The sequence below is a fragment of the Lithobates pipiens genome, unplaced genomic scaffold (assembly GCF_037356315.1).
Source record: "Lithobates pipiens isolate NorthernLeopardFrog02 unplaced genomic scaffold, aLitPip1_a1.2 Scaffold_13, whole genome shotgun sequence".
Classification (NCBI taxonomy): Eukaryota; Metazoa; Chordata; class Amphibia; order Anura; family Ranidae; genus Lithobates; species Lithobates pipiens.
The window spans coordinates 533,324,094-533,346,079 of record NW_027507718.1 but is presented as its reverse complement, the minus strand read 5'-3'; the positions used below and the strand labels follow the sequence as shown (position 1 = coordinate 533,346,079).

Sequence of the window (21,986 nt, the reverse complement as noted above, 5' to 3'; positions counted from 1 at the left end):
CCTCAAGAATCAGTCATGTTTGATAAAGTTAGGTACACATGGAGTAGGGGGTACAGGTCATCCAGTTTCTATGCCAGAAGACCATGTCAGGCCATACAATGGAACTATTTTCTGTCTCTTGCCCCTTAAAATCCAGCTGGGTGGAGGTGGAAAGTCTTCCTGGTCCAGTCAGTAAAACTGAACATCCTATAACTCATCCTGTATCTGGATAAATATTGAGCACTAATCTGTTCCCTCCATAAGCATTAATCCTCCCTTCCTCCCAGCACAAATCCACCCCACTACTGCTAAAATCCCCCCTCCTGGCACAAATCTTTGCCCCTCCAGCTCAAATCCTCTCTCTCCCCATATGCCCTCAGCACAAATTATTGCCCCCCTCCAAAAACAAACAAACTTCCCCCTCTACCCCTCAAATAGCCCCCCCCCTCCAGATCCCCTCCTTCTAGCACAAACACATTCCAATCCTCCTTACCAGCATAACATCCCCAACAAATACATTTCCAATCTTTTTACACATTCCCTCCATATTACTTTTTTTAGCACAAATGCCCCAAATAAACCCTCATAGCATACATCCTCTTCACCCATCCCCCCTCCCAACACAAATCCCCCCAAAGCACCACTCTCAGCACCCCCTCCTCCCTAAATTACCCCTCCTAGAACAATTCTTACCCACCTACCACCCCCCCAAATTTCCCCTCCCAACACAAGTTTCCTTCCCCCAATCTCTTGGTGGTGCCCCACTACCTCACATGATACCACACTGCCCAGGGCAGCTTCCCCTCCTGCCCACCCCTTGTCCCGGCCCCGATACAATGCTATGGTGAATGGTGTTCCCAACAGGACATGGTTTATTGAGACACTTTTGGACATTTATCAACATTGGCTTCCTTTGCGACTCTCTGCAATCAGCCTGGCATCTCGGAGCTGCTAAGAAAGTCAGTGCTGGAAGATTTACATTGGTTACAATTTGTGATCACAGGTCTGAACGGCGAGGAGGGAGCAATACAAGGCCTACCATGTGTCACTGGTCAATATCTGGATGGTGAAGTATCTCCACTCTAACGTACTAAGATCAAAAGACGTACAAACTCTACGCACACCAAAAATTATTATTTCTCTGGTCATTTCCAAACCTGACCCCATAGATATAGACGTAATAATAATATCGGTGTGTTGTGTCTTCTCAGGGCTCTGCAAGAAGACTCCACTCTGGGCCTCCATAGTGGATTTCCCTCCTGGATTTGAGACCATAGAGGAGAACAAAGCGGTGGAGGTGTCATGTAAGGAGCAGTATGAGAAAAGGACGTTCCATCTGAAATGTGTGAAGGAGTCAGACGTCTTCCAGTTTTATCCTCATTCTGAGTCGGCACCGTGTACATGTGAGATCCGTTCACTTATTACAGACCTTGGCTGAGCTACATATATGTCAGAGATCTTGTCTTCTCCTTGGTCAGTAGTAGGGATGAGCTCAGGCGTGTTCGCATGGAACACGTGCAGAGCCCACCAGGAAGTCGGCTCAGCGCTGCGCTAATCACAGGCAGTGAGACATTGCCTCGATATGCAGCTGCAGAGATCAGGAAATGTCTCACTGCCTGTGATTAGCGCAGCGCTGCGCTCACTTCCTGGCGGGCTCTGCACGTGTTCCATGCGAACATGCCTGAGCTCATCCCTAGTCAGAAGTTTTCTTTGCTGCTTTCAAAACGTACCCGGGGTGTTCAAACAACCGACTCTCATTCTGGCTAATAAAGTGTCTCTCAACCCAGAACTAATCCCAACTTTGTACAAAGAGCTGATCCATTAACCCCTTCCACTCCTCAGCCATCTGCTGCTCGCTTTGCGGTTTCCTATCTTCTGCACCTCGGCTCCAGACCATTCCTTTATTAAAGCGGGAGTAAACCCAGTTTCAAAAAACACTTACATTCCCGGCATGCCGGAAATGCTAACTTTCACATTGGTTGTGCTCTCAACCAAACTTTCAAACCATCCAATGGCTGGTTTCAAAACTGATCACATGTGCAGCATTATGGCAGTTGAAGAATCACTAGAAGCCAAGATGGCGGCTTCCTTGACTGAAAACGATAGAAGGGTTTACTTCCACTTTAACTCTCCAGAGTTCCTTGCTCATTTCCAGTCTGGCCTTGTATTACACTGGGCCCCCCGTCACCCTCTGTCTCAGCTGTGTCATCAGTGAGGGCCACAGGAGTGTCATCAGTCCCCTACTAGTAGCTCCTGGTGGTCTGTAGTCCTCTTGGCGAGACCCTACTGGTGATTCCACCTCTACTGTTTCATCCAGCCATTCTACCATCTGTGCGTGCCATGGTTTGATCTCATATTACTCCTAAACCTTGTTAGGCCTTTGGCTTCAGATTAATCACCCTGGTGACCCCACCAGTAATGGGCATTGTATCTTCTCTATTCCAGGGAAATGTGGAAGGTTGACTTATTCGGGGCAGAATATAAGCATGTATCCAGAGAAGGAACATTATGATCAGGATGAGGAAGTGACGATAACGTGTCCCGCAGGATATTCACCCAATCACAGCAAAATCCGATGTATGAGAGCCAACGGCACCAATGTCTGGAATGTGACCGAAGTTTTCTGTATCTACTCACCAAGTAAGTCATCCCTTCTAATTGGCTGGAGCTCAATGGCCAGATCCCGCCTCATACTCATAATCTCCCCTCACCGACCCGTCTGACAATATGGAGGATATTTTATTCATTTCTCCAAAACTCAACGAAATCCAGTGTGGATGAAGCAGTGCAATCAGAGCTTAGCCCCTCCCCCACCCTGTACACCCCCTCCCCCCCCATGGAGCAGCGCAATCCTTACATGTTAGCTATGGGAATGAATATTCGGCAATAACTGCCATTACTTCAGATAGCGCCAGCCATTAGCGTTAAAGCGTTGCACGTTTTAGCGGCGATTTAGCGCCTTTTAAGCGGCGCTTTTGTGCCTTTAACACCAAAACTCCAGTTTTACGGCGTTTACAAATCGCTTTTCAGGCGCTGGGAAAGCGCTGCCCATTCATTTTACTGGGCATGGCGTTCTGGGAGCGCTAAATACATCGGTCCCACCCCCCCAAAATATGATGCTTGCAGGACTTTTCCTAACACCCCCGAGCAAGCGCACCGCCCCCGATGTGAAAAGTCACACTGGAATGAATGGGAGGCGGTTTTTCAGGCGCTTAGCAGAGGATATTTCCAGCGCTAAAACGCATGAAAACCGCCCCAGTGGGAGAGGGGTCTAAAACAAAGGATATTGTGTTGCAAAAATGATTTTATTTTATAAACAATCCATCGACAGAAAAGTAACAAAGTCTAAAAGAACACCTTTTCTCTAGTCTGATAAGCATTCATTAACCGCTTCCTGCCCGCCATATAGCAATATGATGTGCGTGAAGGGGTTTGGTTATCCTGACTGGACGTCATATGAAGTGATCAGGACAACGAGCCGGCATGTGCCCGCGGGGATCGGTGGTGAGGCGTGCCAGTCAGACAAACCGCAACTCCGATCTCTGACGGAGACTCTTTACCACGTGATCAGCCGTGTCCAATCACATTCCCCACCAGGGATGCCACCAGGACCGCCACGGATGCCAATCAGTGTCCATCATTGCCACCTATCAGTATCCGTTAGTGCCGTCTATCAGTATTCATTAGTGCTGCCTATCAGTGCCACCTATCAGTATTCGTTAGTGTCACCTATCAGTATTCGTTAGTGTCACCTATCAGTATTCGTTAGTGTCACCTATCAGTATTCGTTAGTGCCGCCTATCAGTGCCACCTATCAGTATCCGTTAGTGTCACCTATCAGTATTCGTTAGTGCCGCCTATCAGTGCCACCTATCAGTATTCGTTAGTGTCACCTATCAGTATTCGTTAGTGTCACCTATCAGTATTCGTTAGTGCCGCCTATCAGTGCCACCTATCAGTATCCGTTAGTGCCACCTATCAGTATTAGTTAGTGCCACCTATCAGTGCCACCTATCAGTATTAGTTAGTGCCACCTATCAGTGCCACCTATCAGTATCCGTTAGTGCCACCTATCAGTATTAGTTAGTGCCACCTATCAGTGCCACCTATCAGTATTTGTTAATGCCACCTATCAGTGCCACCTATCAGTATCCGTTAGTGCCACCTATCAGTATTAGTTAGTGCCACCTATCAGTGCCACCTATCGGTATCCGTTAATGCCGCTTATCAGTGCCCATAAGAGAGCCATCTATCAGTGCCGCATATTAGAGTCCATCACAGCGCTCCGTCATCAGTGCCCATCAGTGCCACCTTATCAGTGCCCATCGGTGCTGCCTTAAAAGTAACTTTTTTTTTTCAAAAATGTATCTTTTTTATTTGTTTAGCAGAAACTAAAAATTCCCCAGAGGAGATCAAATACCACCAAAAGTAATCTCTGTTTATGGGAACAAAATTATACTGTTTAGGTACAGTGTAGCACGACCGCGCAATTGAAACCATGACAGCGCTGAAAGGCAGGCCGGGCAGGAAGTGCCCGGTATTGAAGGGGTTGAAAAAATAAGTGTGGCTGTAGTTAGCAATTAAAACTTTTGTTCTCTAATGTGTCCTGTATAAAATCACACTTATTATGATTCTGATTCTAGTAATGTTACTTTTTTATCTCCATATCTGTGTCTGATCAATGTTTATAAACAATGTTACTTTGTATCTCTCTATCTCCCGTCTGATCAATGTTTATAAACAATGTTACTTTGTATCTCCCATCTGATCAATGTTTATAAAAAATGTTACTTTGTATCTCTCTATCTCCTATCTGATCAATGTTTATAAACAATGTTACTTTGTATCTCTCTATCTCCCATTTAATCAATGTTTATAAACAATGTTAATTTGTATCTCTCTATCTCCTGTCTGATCAATGTTTATAAACATTGTGCCAGTCTATTTTAACAGCTGCTCTATTTACATGGCGAGTATCACGGATGAGAGTTGGGAGATGCTGGGAAGTGAGATTGGGGTATAATCATACGATGTACTGCACACGCCTTGTTTACTTCCATGCAGTATGTGGGGTGTGTGCAGTACATCCTATCTCCACATTTAGCTGCAGGTGATTCCTTATCTGATTCTCTCACTGTGTTTTCTGTCATTCCAGCCGTTACTCCGATCATCTCCAATCACTCGATGTCCTGGAAGTGAGTATGACTTACATCTGACATCTAGTCCGGCCATTGGGTGTCTTCTGTCTATAGCCCCCTCCTGTAGTCCTCCACAGTGTGCAGACAGCATCCCCCCTGACAATACAAGAAGAGGGCTCTGAAATAAGATGATGATTTGATATGGATATATTTGGGAAATTACAATAAAGTGCAGAGAGGGGGTCGGCCATTGTTAATCTCCTTTTGGAAATGCCAACTGCCTGGCTGCTCTGGGAATAAAATGGCCTCGGTGCTTTCGGATTCACCTCTTCTCCAGAGAGAATAAGTTCAGAGCTCACAACCTTTCCTCATATCTAATATCCTCCAGACCCTTTATTAGCTTTGTTGCCCTTCTTTGTAGTCGCTCCATTTCCAGTACATCCTTCCTGAGGACTGGTGCCCAGAACTGGACAGTATACTCCAGGTGCGGCCGGACCAGAGTCTTGTAGAGGGGAGAATTATCATTTTATCTCTGGAGTTGATCCCTTTTTAATGCCAATATTCTGTTTGCTTTGTTAGCAGCAGCGTTCTTTGTTCCTAAGATTTTATCCCAATTTATGTCTTCTAGTAAGGTTTGTAGTTTAGGGAAGTTGGCTCTTTTGAAATTCAGTGTCTTTGTATTCCCCTTATGTTTCCTATTTCTATGATTTATACGGAATTAAATTGAGCTGTGATCGCTGTTCCCTAAATTGCCCTGTATTTCCACATCCGTGATCAGGTCTGTATTGTTGGTAATCAGTAGATCCAGTAACGCTTTATTTCTAGTTGGTGCATCTACCATCTGACCCATGAAATTGTCCTGCAAGACATTTAGGAACTGGCGAGCCTTAGATGAATGCACGGTTCCCTCCCCCCAGTCTATGTCTGGATAATGAAAATCCCCCATTATGATAACACTTTCCATCCTTGCTACTAATCCAAATTGTGATAGGAGGTCTGTCTCCCCCTCCCCCCTCAGGTTAGGGGTCCTATAGTATACTCCCAGTATTATTTTCCCCTTAGCGTCACCCCTTTGGAGCTCTACCCATAAGGATTCCACCTCCTCCCTAGCACCTTTAGTGATGTCATCTCTCACATTCACTTGTACATTATTATTGATATACAGGCATACCCCTCCCCCTTTTTTTTACCCTTTCTATCCCTTTGATATAGGGAATAGCCTTAAATGGTTACCACTTGCCAGCCAATCATGAGAGCTGTCAAACCAAGTCTCTGTAATTCCTTAAAAATCTAAATCCTCCTCGTACAACAGTATCTCCATTTCCCCCATCTTGTCCGCCAGGCTCCTGGCATTGGTGAACATGCCACGTAATTTAGACCGGTCACATACTATCCTCTTATTGGGTGCTCTGGGCTTGCAAATAGGACTTGTTACTGTACTTACCTCGGGTCTAGGTGCTTTAGTCAACCTACCACTAATGTCCCCAGTACTACCCTCTGGAATATGTTCCATGCTGACTATCGCTACCTCCGGACCCTTCCTCCTCATCGCCTAGTTTAAAAGCCCCTCTAACTTTTCAGCCATCTTCACTCGCAGCAGATCCAGATCCTCCACATTTAGGGGCAGTCCGTCCCTTCTGTAGAGCTGGTAGCCGACTGAGAAGTCACCTTATTTCTCCAGGAAAACCAAACCCCTCCTTACTACCCCAGCTCCTCTGCCACTTGTAAACTTCCCTAATCTCCCTCCGCCTTTCTGGTGTGGCTCCATGTACCGGCAGTATTCCTGAGAATATTCCTGAGAATACCACCTTGGAGGTCCTTTTCCTCAATTTAGCTCCCAAGTCCCTAAAAACGTTCTTTAGGACACTCCATCTGCCTCTGACTTTGTCATTGGTGCCAACGTGCACCAAGACAGCCGGGTCTTCCCCACCCCCTCCCAGTAATCTGTCCACCGAATCCCCTTCCCTCCTAACATATGAAGTCATTGTCAGTAAATACAATGTAACGGATCTCCTTCCCTCCTCACATCTGAAGTCATTGTCAGTAAATACAATGTAACAGATCTCCTTCCCTCCTCACATCTGAAGTCATTGCCAGTAAATACAATGTAACAGATCTCCTTCCCTCCTCACATCTGAAGTCATTGTCAGTAAATACAATGTAACAGATCTCCTTCCCTCCTCACATCTGAAGTCATTGTCAGTAAATACAATGTAACAGATCTCCTTCCCTCCTCACATCTGAAGTCATTGCCAGTAAATACAATGTAACAGATCTCCTTCCCTCCTCACATCTGAAGTCATTGCCAGTAAATACAATGTAACAGATCTCCTTCCCTCCCCACATCTGAAGTCATTGTCAGTAAATACAATGTAACAGATCTCCTTCCTTCCTCACATCTGAAGTCATTGCCAGTAAATACAATGTAACAGATCTCCTTCCCTCCTCACATATGAGCTCATTGTCAGTAAATACAATGTAACAGATCTCCTTCCTTCCTCACATCTGAAGTCATTGCCAGTAAATACAATGTAACAGATCTCCTTCCCTCCTCACATATGAGCTCATTGTCAGTAAATACAATGTAACAGATCTCCTTCCTTCCTCACATCTGAAGTCATTGCCAGTAAATACAATGTAACAGATCTCCTTCCCTCCTCACATATGAGCTCATTGTCAGTAAATACAATGTAACAGATCTCCTTCCCTCCTCACATATGAAGTCATTGTCAGTAAATACAATGTAACAGATCTCCTTCCTTCCTCACATCTGAAGTCATTGCCAGTAAATACAATGTAACAGATCTCCTTCCCTCCTCACATCTGAAGTCATTGTCAGTAAATACAATGTAACAGATCTCCTTCCTTCCTCACATCTGAAGTCATTGCCAGTAAATACAATGTAACAGATCTCCTTCCCTCCTCACATATGAGCTCATTGTCAGTAAATACAATGTAACAGATCTCCTTCCCTCCTCACATATGAGCTCATTGTCAGTAAATACAATGTAACAGATCTCCTTCCCTCCTCACATATGAAGTCATTGTCAGTAAATACAATGTAACAGATCTCCTTCCTTCCTCACATCTGAAGTCATTGCCAGTAAATACAATGTAACAGATCTCCTTCCCTCCTCACATATGAGCTCATTGTCAGTAAATACAATGTAACAGATCTCCTTCCCTCCTCACATATGAGCTCATTGTCAGTAAATACAATGTAACAGATCTCCTTCCCTCCTCACATATGAAGTCATTGTCAGTAAATACAATGTAACGGATCTCCTTCCCTCCTCATATGTGAAGTCATTGTCAGTAAATACAATGTAACAGATCTCCTTCCCTCCTCACATATGAGCTCATTGTCAGTAAATACAATGTAACAGATCTCCTTCCTTCCTCACATCTGAAGTCATTGCCAGTAAATACAATGTAACAGATCTCCTTCCCTCCTCACATATGAAGTCATTGTCAGTAAATACAATGTAACAGATCTCCTTCCCTCCTCACATATGAAGTCATTGTCAGTAAATACAATGTAACAGATCTCTTTCCCTCCTCACATATGAGCTCATTGTCAGTAAATACAATGTAACAGATCTCCTTCCTTCCTCACATCTGAAGTTATTGTCAGTAAATACAATGTAACAGATCTCCTTCCCTCCTCACATATGAAGTCATTGTCAGTAAATACAATGTAACAGATCTCCTTCCCTCCTCACATCTGAAGTCATTGTCAGTAAATACAATGTAACAAATCTCCTTCCCTCCCCACATCTGAAGTCATTGTCAGTAAATACAATGTAACAGATCTCCTTCCTTCCTCACATCTGAAGTCATTGTCAGTAAATACAATGTAACAGATCTCCTTCCTTCCTCACATCTGAAGTCATTGTCAGTAAATACAGATCTCCTTCCCTCCTCACATCTGAAGTCATTGTCAGTAAATACAATGTAACAGATCTCCTTCCCTCCTCACATCTGAAGTCATTGTCAGTAAATACAATGTAACAGATCTCCTTCCCTCCTCACATATGAAGTCATTGTCAGTAAATACAATGTAACAGATCTCCTTCCCTCCTCACATCTGAAGTCATTGTCAGTAAATACAATGTAACAGATCTCCTTCCTTCCTCACATCTGAAGTCATTGTCAGTAAATACAGATCTCCTTCTCTCCTCACATATGAAGTCATTGTCAGTAAATACAATGTAACAGATCTCCTTCCCTCCTCACATCTGAAGTCATTGTCAGTAAATACAATGTAACAGATCTCCTTCCCTCCTCACATATGAAGTCATTGTCAGTAAATACAATGTAACAGATCTCCTTCCCTCCTCACATCTGAAGTCATTGTCAGTAAATACAATGTAACAGATCTCCTTCCTTCCTCGCATCTGAAGTCATTGTCAGTAAATACAATGTAACAGATCTCCTTCCCTCCTCACATCTGAAGTCATTGTCAGTAAATACAATGTAACAGATCTCCTTCCCTCCTCACATCTGAAGTCATTGTCAGTAAATACAATGTAACAGATCTCCTTCCCTCCCCACATCTGAAGTCATTGCCAGTAAATACAATGTAACAGATCTCCTTCCCTCCTCACATATGAGCTCATTGTCAGTAAATACAATGTAACAGATCTCCTTCCTTCCTCACATCTGAAGTCATTGCCAGTAAATACAATGTAACAGATCTCCTTCCCTCCTCACATATGAGCTCATTGTCAGTAAATACAATTTAACAGATCTCCTTTCCTCCTCACATATGAGCTCATTGTCAGTAAATACAATGTAACAGATCTCCTTCCCTCCTCACATATGAAGTCATTGTCAGTAAATACAATGTAACAGATCTCCTTCCCTCCTCACATCTGAAGTCATTGTCAGTAAATACAATGTAACAGATCTCCTTCCTTCCTCACATCTGAAGTCATTGCCAGTAAATACAATGTAACAGATCTCCTTCCCTCCTCACATATGAGCTCATTGTCAGTAAATACAATGTAACAGATCTCCTTCCTTCCTCACATCTGAAGTCATTGCCAGTAAATACAATGTAACAGATCTCCTTCCCTCCTCACATATGAAGTCATTGTCAGTAAATACAATGTAACAGATCTCCTTCCCTCCTCACATCTGAAGTCATTGTCAGTAAATACAATGTAACAGATCTCCTTCCTTCCTCACATCTGAAGTCATTGCCAGTAAATACAATGTAACAGATCTCCTTCCCTCCTCACATCTGAAGTTATTGTCAGTAAATACAATGTAACAGATCTCCTTCCCTCCCCACATCTGAAGTTATTGTCAGTAAATACAATGTAACAGATCCCCTTCCCTCCCCACATCTGAAGTTATTGTCAGTAAATACAATGTAACAGATCTCCTTCCCTCCTCACATATGAAGTCATTGTCAGTAAATACAATGTAACAGATCTCCTTCCCTCCTCACATCTGAAGTCATTGTCAGTAAATACAATGTAACAGATCTCCTTCCTTCCTCACATCTGAAGTCATTGCCAGTAAATACAATGTAACAGATCTCCTTCCTTCCTCACATCTGAAGTCATTGTCAGTAAATACAATGTAACAGATCTCCTTCCCTCCTCACATATGAGCTCATTGTCAGTAAATACAATGTAACAGATCTCCTTCCCTCCTCACATATGAAGTCATTGTCAGTAAATACAATGTAACAGATCTCCTTCCCTCCTCACATCTGAAGTCATTGTCAGTAAATACAATGTAACAGATCTCCTTCCTTCCTCACATCTGAAGTCATTGCCAGTAAATACAATGTAACAGATCTCCTTCCCTCCTCACATATGAGCTCATTGTCAGTAAATACAATGTAACAGATCTCCTTCCTTCCTCACATCTGAAGTCATTGCCAGTAAATACAATGTAACAGATCTCCTTCCCTCCTCACATATGAAGTCATTGTCAGTAAATACAATGTAACAGATCTCTTTCCCTCCTCACATCTGAAGTCATTGTCAGTAAATACAATGTAACAGATCTCCTTCCTTCCTCACATCTGAAGTCATTGCCAGTAAATACAATGTAACAGATCTCCTTCCCTCCTCACATCTGAAGTTATTGTCAGTAAATACAATGTAACAGATCTCCTTCCCTCCTCACATCTGAAGTTATTGTCAGTAAATACAATGTAACAGATCCCCTTCCCTCCCCACATCTGAAGTTATTGTCAGTAAATACAATGTAACAGATCTCCTTCCCTCCTCACATATGAAGTCATTGTCAGTAAATACAATGTAACAGATCTCCTTCCCTCCCCACATCTGAAGTTATTGTCAGTAAATACAATGTAACAGATCCCCTTCCCTCCCCACATCTGAAGTTATTGTCAGTAAATACAATGTAACAGATCTCCTTCCCTCCTCACATATGAAGTCATTGTCAGTAAATACAATGTAACAGATCTCCTTCCCTCCTCACATATGAAGTCATTGTCAGTAAATACAATGTAACAGATCTCTTTCCCTCCTCACATATGAGCTCATTGTCAGTAAATACAATGTAACAGATCTCCTTCCTTCCTCACATCTGAAGTTATTGTCAGTAAATACAATGTAACAGATCTCCTTCCCTCCTCACATATGAAGTCATTGTCAGTAAATACAATGTAACAGATCTCCTTCCCTCCTCACATCTGAAGTCATTGTCAGTAAATACAATGTAACAAATCTCCTTCCCTCCCCACATCTGAAGTCATTGTCAGTAAATACAATGTAACAGATCTCCTTCCTTCCTCACATCTGAAGTCATTGTCAGTAAATACAATGTAACAGATCTCCTTCCTTCCTCACATCTGAAGTCATTGTCAGTAAATACAGATCTCCTTCCCTCCTCACATCTGAAGTCATTGTCAGTAAATACAATGTAACAGATCTCCTTCCCTCCTCACATCTGAAGTCATTGTCAGTAAATACAATGTAACAGATCTCCTTCCCTCCTCACATATGAAGTCATTGTCAGTAAATACAATGTAACAGATCTCCTTCCCTCCTCACATCTGAAGTCATTGTCAGTAAATACAATGTAACAGATCTCCTTCCTTCCTCACATCTGAAGTCATTGTCAGTAAATACAGATCTCCTTCTCTCCTCACATATGAAGTCATTGTCAGTAAATACAATGTAACAGATCTCCTTCCCTCCTCACATCTGAAGTCATTGTCAGTAAATACAATGTAACAGATCTCCTTCCCTCCTCACATATGAAGTCATTGTCAGTAAATACAATGTAACAGATCTCCTTCCCTCCTCACATCTGAAGTCATTGTCAGTAAATACAATGTAACAGATCTCCTTCCTTCCTCGCATCTGAAGTCATTGTCAGTAAATACAATGTAACAGATCTCCTTCCCTCCTCACATCTGAAGTCATTGTCAGTAAATACAATGTAACAGATCTCCTTCCCTCCTCACATCTGAAGTCATTGTCAGTAAATACAATGTAACAGATCTCCTTCCCTCCCCACATCTGAAGTCATTGCCAGTAAATACAATGTAACAGATCTCCTTCCCTCCTCACATATGAGCTCATTGTCAGTAAATACAATGTAACAGATCTCCTTCCTTCCTCACATCTGAAGTCATTGCCAGTAAATACAATGTAACAGATCTCCTTCCTTCCTCACATCTGAAGTTATTGTCAGTAAATACAATGTATCAGATCTCCTTCCCTCCTCACATATGAGCTCATTGTCAGTAAATACAATTTAACAGATCTCCTTCCCTCCTCACATATGAAGTCATTGTCAGTAAATACAATGTAACAGATCTCCTTCCCTCCTCACATCTGAAGTCATTGTCAGTAAATACAATGTAACAGATCTCCTTCCTTCCTCACATCTGAAGTCATTGCCAGTAAATACAATGTAACAGATCTCCTTCCCTCCTCACATATGAGCTCATTGTCAGTAAATACAATGTAACAGATCTCCTTCCTTCCTCACATCTGAAGTCATTGCCAGTAAATACAATGTAACAGATCTCCTTCCCTCCTCACATATGAAGTCATTGTCAGTAAATACAATGTAACAGATCTCCTTCCCTCCTCACATCTGAAGTCATTGTCAGTAAATACAATGTAACAGATCTCCTTCCTTCCTCACATCTGAAGTCATTGCCAGTAAATACAATGTAACAGATCTCCTTCCCTCCTCACATCTGAAGTTATTGTCAGTAAATACAATGTAACAGATCTCCTTCCCTCCCCACATCTGAAGTTATTGTCAGTAAATACAATGTAACAGATCTCCTTCCCTCCCCACATCTGAAGTTATTGTCAGTAAATACAATGTAACAGATCTCCTTCCCTCCTCACATCTGAAGTCATTGCCAGTAAATACAATGTAACAGATCTCCTTCCCTCCTCACATCTGAAGTCATTGTCAGTAAATACAATGTAACAGATCTCCTTCCTTCCTCACATCTGAAGTCATTGTCAGTAAATACAATGTAACAGATCTCCTTCCCTCCCCACATCTGAAGTCATTGCCAGTAAATACAATGTAACAGATCTCCTTCCCTCCTCACATATGAGCTCATTGCCAGTAAATACAATGTAACAGATCTCCTTCCCTCCTCACATATGAGCTCATTGTCAGTAAATACAATGTAACAGATCTCCTTCCCTCCTCACATATGAAGTCATTGTCAGTAAATACAATGTAACAGATCTCCTTCCCTCCTCACATCTGAAGTCATTGTCAGTAAATACAATGTAACAGATCTCCTTCCTTCCTCACATCTGAAGTCATTGCCAGTAAATACAATGTAACAGATCTCCTTCCCTCCTCACATCTGAAGTTATTGTCAGTAAATACAATGTAACAGATCTCCTTCCCTCCCCACATCTGAAGTTATTGTCAGTAAATACAATGTAACAGATCCCCTTCCCTCCCCACATCTGAAGTTATTGTCAGTAAATACAATGTAACAGATCTCCTTCCCTCCTCACATATGAAGTCATTGTCAGTAAATACAATGTAACAGATCTCCTTCCCTCCTCACATCTGAAGTCATTGTCAGTAAATACAATGTAACAGATCTCCTTCCTTCCTCACATCTGAAGTCATTGCCAGTAAATACAATGTAACAGATCTCCTTCCTTCCTCACATCTGAAGTCATTGTCAGTAAATACAATGTAACAGATCTCCTTCCCTCCTCACATATGAGCTCATTGTCAGTAAATACAATGTAACAGATCTCCTTCCCTCCTCACATATGAAGTCATTGTCAGTAAATACAATGTAACAGATCTCCTTCCCTCCTCACATCTGAAGTCATTGTCAGTAAATACAATGTAACAGATCTCCTTCCTTCCTCACATCTGAAGTCATTGCCAGTAAATACAATGTAACAGATCTCCTTCCCTCCTCACATATGAAGTCATTGTCAGTAAATACAATGTAACAGATCTCCTTCCCTCCTCACATATGAAGTCATTGTCAGTAAATACAATGTAACAGATCTCTTTCCCTCCTCACATCTGAAGTCATTGTCAGTAAATACAATGTAACAGATCTCCTTCCTTCCTCACATCTGAAGTCATTGCCAGTAAATACAATGTAACAGATCTCCTTCCCTCCTCACATCTGAAGTTATTGTCAGTAAATACAATGTAACAGATCTCCTTCCCTCCTCACATCTGAAGTTATTGTCAGTAAATACAATGTAACAGATCTCCTTCCCTCCCCACATCTGAAGTTATTGTCAGTAAATACAATGTAACAGATCCCCTTCCCTCCCCACATCTGAAGTTATTGTCAGTAAATACAATGTAACAGATCTCCTTCCCTCCTCACATATGAGCTCATTGTCAGTAAATACAATGTAACAGATCTCCTTCCTTCCTCACATCTGAAGTTATTGTCAGTAAATACAATGTAACAGATCTCCTTCCCTCCTCACATATGAAGTCATTGTCAGTAAATACAATGTAACAGATCTCCTTCCCTCCTCACATCTGAAGTCATTGTCAGTAAATACAATGTAACAAATCTCCTTCCCTCCCCACATCTGAAGTCATTGTCAGTAAATACAATGTAACAGATCTCCTTCCTTCCTCACATCTGAAGTCATTGTCAGTAAATACAATGTAACAGATCTCCTTCCTTCCTCACATCTGAAGTCATTGTCAGTAAATACAGATCTCCTTCCCTCCTCACATCTGAAGTCATTGTCAGTAAATACAATGTAACAGATCTCCTTCCCTCCTCACATCTGAAGTCATTGTCAGTAAATACAATGTAACAGATCTCCTTCCCTCCTCACATCTGAAGTCATTGTCAGTAAATACAATGTAACAGATCTCCTTCCTTCCTCACATCTGAAGTCATTGTCAGTAAATACAGATCTCCTTCTCTCCTCACATATGAAGTCATTGTCAGTAAATACAATGTAACAGATCTCCTTCCCTCCTCACATCTGAAGTCATTGTCAGTAAATACAATGTAACAGATCTCCTTCCCTCCTCACATATGAAGTCATTGTCAGTAAATACAATGTAACAGATCTCCTTCCCTCCTCACATCTGAAGTCATTGTCAGTAAATACAATGTAACAGATCTCCTTCCTTCCTCGCATCTGAAGTCATTGTCAGTAAATACAATGTAACAGATCTCCTTCCCTCCTCACATCTGAAGTCATTGTCAGTAAATACAATGTAACAGATCTCCTTCCCTCCTCACATCTGAAGTCATTGTCAGTAAATACAATGTAACAGATCTCCTTCCCTCCCCACATCTGAAGTCATTGCCAGTAAATACAATGTAACAGATCTCCTTCCCTCCTCACATATGAGCTCATTGTCAGTAAATACAATGTAACAGATCTCCTTCCTTCCTCACATCTGAAGTCATTGCCAGTAAATACAATGTAACAGATCTCCTTCCCTCCTCACATATGAAGTCATTGCCAGTAAATACAATGTAACAGATCTCCTTCCTTCCTCACATCTGAAGTCATTGCCAGTAAATACAATGTAACAGATCTCCTTCCTTCCTCACATCTGAAGTTATTGTCAGTAAATACAATGTAACAGATCTCCTTCCCTCCTCACATATGAGCTCATTGTCAGTAAATACAATTTAACAGATCTCCTTCCCTCCTCACATATGAAGTCATTGTCAGTAAATACAATGTAACAGATCTCCTTCCCTCCTCACATCTGAAGTCATTGTCAGTAAATACAATGTAACAGATCTCCTTCCTTCCTCACATCTGAAGTCATTGTCAGTAAATACAATGTAACAGATCTCCTTCCCTCCTCACATCTGAAGTTATTGTCAGTAAATACAATGTAACAGATCTCCTTCCCTCCCCACATCTGAAGTTATTGTCAGTAAATACAATGTAACAGATCCCCTTCCCTCCCCACATCTGAAGTTATTGTCAGTAAATACAATGTAACAGATCTCCTTCCCTCCTCACATCTGAAGTCATTGCCAGTAAATACAATGTAACAGATCTCCATCCCTCCTCACATCTGAAGTCATTGTCAGTAAATACAATGTAACAAATCTCCTTCCCTCCTCACATCTGAAGTCATTGCCAGTAAATACAATGTAACAGATCTCCTTCCCTCCTCACATATGAAGTCATTGTCAGTAAATACAATGTAACAGATCTCCTTCCCTCCTCACATCTGAAGTCATTGTCAGTAAATACAATGTAACAGATCTCCTTCCTTCCTCACATCTGAAGTCATTGTCAGTAAATACAATGTAACAGATCTCCTTCCCTCCTCACATATGAAGTCATTGTCAGTAAATACAATGTAACAGATCTCCTTCCCTCCTCACATATGAAGTCATTGTCAGTAAATACAATGTAACAGATCTCCTTCCCTCCTCACATATGAAGTCATTGTCAGTAAATACAATGTAACAGATCTCCTTCCCTCCTCACATATGAAGTCATTGTCAGTAAATACAATGTAACAGATCTCCTTCCCTCCTCACATATGAAGTCATTGTCAGTAAATACAATGTAACAGATCTCCTTCCCTCCTCACATCTGAAGTCATTGTCAGTAAATACAATGTAACAGATCTCCTTCCCTCCCCACATCTGAAGTCATTGTCAGTAAATACAATGTAACAGATCTCCTTCCCTCCCCACATCTGAAGTCATTGTCAGTAAATGCAATGTAACAGATCTCCTTCCCTCCTCACATATGAAGTCATTGTCAGTAAATACAATGTAACAGATCTCCTTCCCTCCCCACATCTGAAGTCATTGTCAGTAAATACAATGTAACAGATCTCCTTCCCTCCTCACATCTGAAGTCATTGTCAGTAAATACAATGTAACAGATCTCCTTCCCTCCTCACATATGAAGTCATTGTCAGTAAATACAATGTAACAGATCTCCTTCCCTCCTCACATCTGAAGTCATTGTCAGTAAATACAATGTAACAGATCTCCTTCCTTCCTCACATCTGAAGTCATTGTCAGTAAATACAGATCTCCTTCCCTCCTCACATATGAAGTCATTGTCAGTAAATACAATGTAACAGATCTCCTTCCTTCCTCACATCTGAAGTCATTGTCAGTAAATACAGATCTCCTTCTCTCCTCACATATGAAGTCATTGTCAGTAAATACAATGTAACAGATCTCCTTCCCTCCTCACATCTGAAGTCATTGTCAGTAAATACAATGTAACAGATCTCCTTCCCTCCTCACATATGAAGTCATTGTCAGTAAATACAATGTAACAGATCTCCTTCCCTCCTCACATCTGAAGTCATTGTCAGTAAATACAATGTAACAGATCTCCTTCCCTCCTCACATCTGAAGTCATTGTCAGTAAATACAATGTAACAGATCTCCTTCCTTCCTCGCATCTGAAGTCATTGTCAGTAAATACAATGTAACAGATCTCCTTCCCTCCCCACATCTGAAGTCATTGTCAGTAAATACAATGTAACAGATCTCCTTCCCTCCTCACATCTGAAGTCATTGTCAGTAAATACAATGTAACAGATCTCCTTCCCTCCCCACATCTGAAGTCATTGTCAGTAAATACAATGTAACAGATCTCCTTCCCTCCTCACATCTGAAGTCATTGCCAGTAAATACAATGTAACAGATCTCCTTCCCTCCTCACATATGAAGTCATTGTCAGTAAATACAATGTAACAGATCTACTTCCTTCCTCACATCTGAAGTCATTGCCAGTAAATACAATGTAACAGATCTCCTTCCCTCCTCACATATGAGCTCATTGTCAGTAAATACAATTTAACAGATCTCCTTTCCTCCTCACATATGAGCTCATTGTCAGTAAATACAATGTAACAGATCTCCTTCCCTCCTCACATCTGAAGTCATTGTCAGTAAATACAATGTAACAGATCTCCTTCCTTCCTCACATCTGAAGTCATTGCCAGTAAATACAATGTAACAGATCTCCTTCCCTCCTCACATATGAGCTCATTGTCAGTAAATACAATTTAACAGATCTCCTTTCCTCCTCACATATGAGCTCATTGTCAGTAAATACAATGTAACAGATCTCCTTCCCTCCTCACATATGAAGTCATTGTCAGTAAATACAATGTAACAGATCTCCTTCCCTCCTCACATATGAGCTCATTGTCAGTAAATACAATGTAACAGATCTCCTTCCTTCCTCACATCTGAAGTCATTGCCAGTAAATACAATGTAACAGATCTCCTTCCCTCCTCACATATGAAGTCATTGTCAGTAAATACAATGTAACAGATCTCCTTCCCTCCTCACATCTGAAGTCATTGTCAGTAAATACAATGTAACAGATCTCCTTCCTTCCTCACATCTGAAGTCATTGCCAGTAAATACAATGTAACAGATCTCCTTCCCTCCTCACATCTGAAGTTATTGTCAGTAAATACAATGTAACAGATCTCCTTCCCTCCCCACATCTGAAGTTATTGTCAGTAAATACAATGTAACAGATCCCCTTCCCTCCCCACATCTGAAGTTATTGTCAGTAAATACAATGTAACAGATCTCCTTCCCTCCTCACATCTGAAGTCATTGTCAGTAAATACAATGTAACAAATCTCCTTCCCTCCTCACATCTGAAGTCATTGTCAGTAAATACAATGTAACAAATCTCCTTCCCTCCTCACATCTGAAGTCATTGTCAGTAAATACAATGTAACAAATCTCCTTCCCTCCTCACATCTGAAGTCATTGTCAGTAAATACAATGTAACAGATCTCCTTCCCTCCTCACATATGAAGTCATTGTCAGTAAATACAATGTAACAGATCTCCTTCCTTCCTCACATCTGAAGTCATTGTCAGTAAATACAATGTAACAGATCTCCTTCCCTCCTCACATCTGAAGTCATTGTCAGTAAATACAATGTAACAGATCTCCTTCCCTCCTCACATATGAAGTCATTGTCAGTAAATACAATGTAACAGATCTCCTTCCTTCCTCACATCTGAAGTCATTGCCAGTAAATACAATGTAACAGATCTCCTTCCTTCCTCACATCTGAAGTCATTGTCAGTAAATACAATGTAACAGATCTCCTTCCCTCCTCACATATGAAGTCATTGTCAGTAAATACAATGTAACAGATCTCCTTCCCTCCTCACATATGAAGTCATTGTCAGTAAATACAATGTAACAGATCTCCTTCCCTCCTCACATATGAAGTCATTGTCAGTAAATACAATGTAACAGATCTCCTTCCCTCCTCACATATGAAGTCATTGTCAGTAAATACAATGTAACAGATCTCCTTCCCTCCTCACATATGAAGTCATTGTCAGTAAATACAATGTAACAGATCTCCTTCCCTCCTCACATCTGAAGTCATTGTCAGTAAATACAATGTAACAGATCTCCTTCCCTCCTCACATATGAAGTCATTGTCAGTAAATACAATGTAACAGATCTCCTTCCCTCCCCACATCTGAAGTCATTGTCAGTAAATACAATGTAACAGATCTCCTTCCCTCCCCACATCTGAAGTCATTGTCAGTAAATACAATGTAACAGATCTCCTTCCCTCCTCACATATGAAGTCATTGTCAGTAAATACAATGTAACAGATCTCCTTCCCTCCCCACACCTGAAGTCATTGTCAGTAAATACAATGTAACAGATCTCCTTCCCTCCTCACATCTGAAGTCATTGTCAGTAAATACAATGTAACAGATCTCCTTCCCTCCTCACATCTGAAGTCATTGTCAGTAAATACAATGTAACAGATCTCCTTCCCTCCCCACATCTGAAGTCATTGTCAGTAAATACAATGTAACAGATCTCCTTCCCTCCTCACATCTGAAGTCATTGTCAGTAAATACAATGTAACAGATCTCCTTCCCTCCCCACATCTGAAGTCATTGTCAGTAAATACAATGTAACAGATCTCCTTCCCTCCCCACATCTGAAGTCATTGTCAGTAAATACAATGTAACAGATCTCCTTCCCTCCTCACATCTGAAGTCATTGTCAGTAAATACAATGTAACAGATCTCCTTCCCTCCTCACATCTGAAGTCATTGTCAGTAAATACAATGTAACAGATCTCCTTCCCTCCCCACATCTGAAGTCATTGTCAGTAAATACAATGTAACAGATCTCCTTCCCTCCCCACATCTGAAGTCATTGTCAGTAAATACAATGTAACAGATCTCCTTCCCTCCTCACATATGAAGTCATTGTCAGTAAATACAATGTAACAGATCTCCTTCCCTCCTCACATCTGAAGTCATTGTCAGTAAATACAATGTAACAGATCTCCTTCCCTCCTCACATCTGAAGTCATTGTCAGTAAATACAATGTAACAGATCTCCTTCCCTCCCCACATCTGAAGTCATTGTCAGTAAATACAATGTAACAGATCTCCTTCCCTCCTCACATCTGAAGTCATTGTCAGTAAATACAATGTAACAGATCTCCTTCCCTCCCCACATCTGAAGTCATTGTCAGTAAATACAATGTAACAGATCTCCTTCCCTCCTCACATCTGAAGTCATTGTCAGTAAATACAATGTAACAGATCTCCTTCCCTCCCCACATCTGAAGTCATTGTCAGTAAATACAATGTAACAGATCTCCTTCCCTCCTCATATCTGAAGTCATTGTCAGTAAATACAATGTAACAGATCTCCTTCCCTCCTCACATATGAAGTCATTGTCAGTAAATACAATGTAACAGATCTCCTTCCTTCCTCACATCTGAAGTCATTGTCAGTAAATACAATGTAACAGATCTCCTTCCTTCCTCACATCTGAAGTCATTGTCAGTAAATACAATGTAACAGATCTCCTTCCCTCCTCACATCTGAAGTCATTGTCAGTAAATACAATGTAACAGATCTCCTTCCCTCCTCATATCTGAAGTCATTGTCAGTAAATACAATGTAACAGATCTCCTTCCCTCCTCATATCTGAAGTCATTGTCAGTAAATACAATGTAACAGATCTCCTTCCCTCCTCACATCTGAAGTCATTGTCAGTAAATACAATGTAACAGATCTCCTTCCCTCCTCACATCTGAAGTCATTGTCAGTAAATACAATGTAACAGATCTCCTTCCCTCCCCACATCTGAAGTCATTGTCAGTAAATACAATGTAACAGATCTCCTTCCCTCCTCACATCTGAAGTCATTGTCAGTAAATACAATGTAACAGATCTCCTTCCCTCCCCACATCTGAAGTCATTGTCAGTAAATACAATGTAACAGATCTCCTTCCCTCCTCACATCTGAAGTCATTGTCAGTAAATACAATGTAACAGATCTCCTTCCCTCCTCACATATGAAGTCATTGTCAGTAAATACAATGTAACAGATCTCCTTCCCTCCTCACATATGAAGTCATTG

The 21,986-nt window shown here is 41.4% G+C and overlaps 1 protein-coding gene across 2 annotated transcripts in view; it reads left to right on the top strand.

The window, feature by feature from the left end:
- The window catches only part of LOC143975704 (uncharacterized), a 60,260-nt gene that overhangs the window by 10,115 nt on the left and 28,159 nt on the right, over positions 1 to 21,986 (top strand). For both annotated transcript variants that reach the window (XM_077478201.1, XM_077478199.1), the window contains exons 3-5: positions 1,191 to 1,382; positions 2,425 to 2,619; positions 5,135 to 5,174. In XM_077478201.1, the coding sequence (XP_077334327.1) occupies positions 1,191 to 1,382; positions 2,425 to 2,619; positions 5,135 to 5,174 (427 nt within the window). The remainder of the gene's footprint in view (positions 1 to 1,190; positions 1,383 to 2,424; positions 2,620 to 5,134; positions 5,175 to 21,986) is intronic.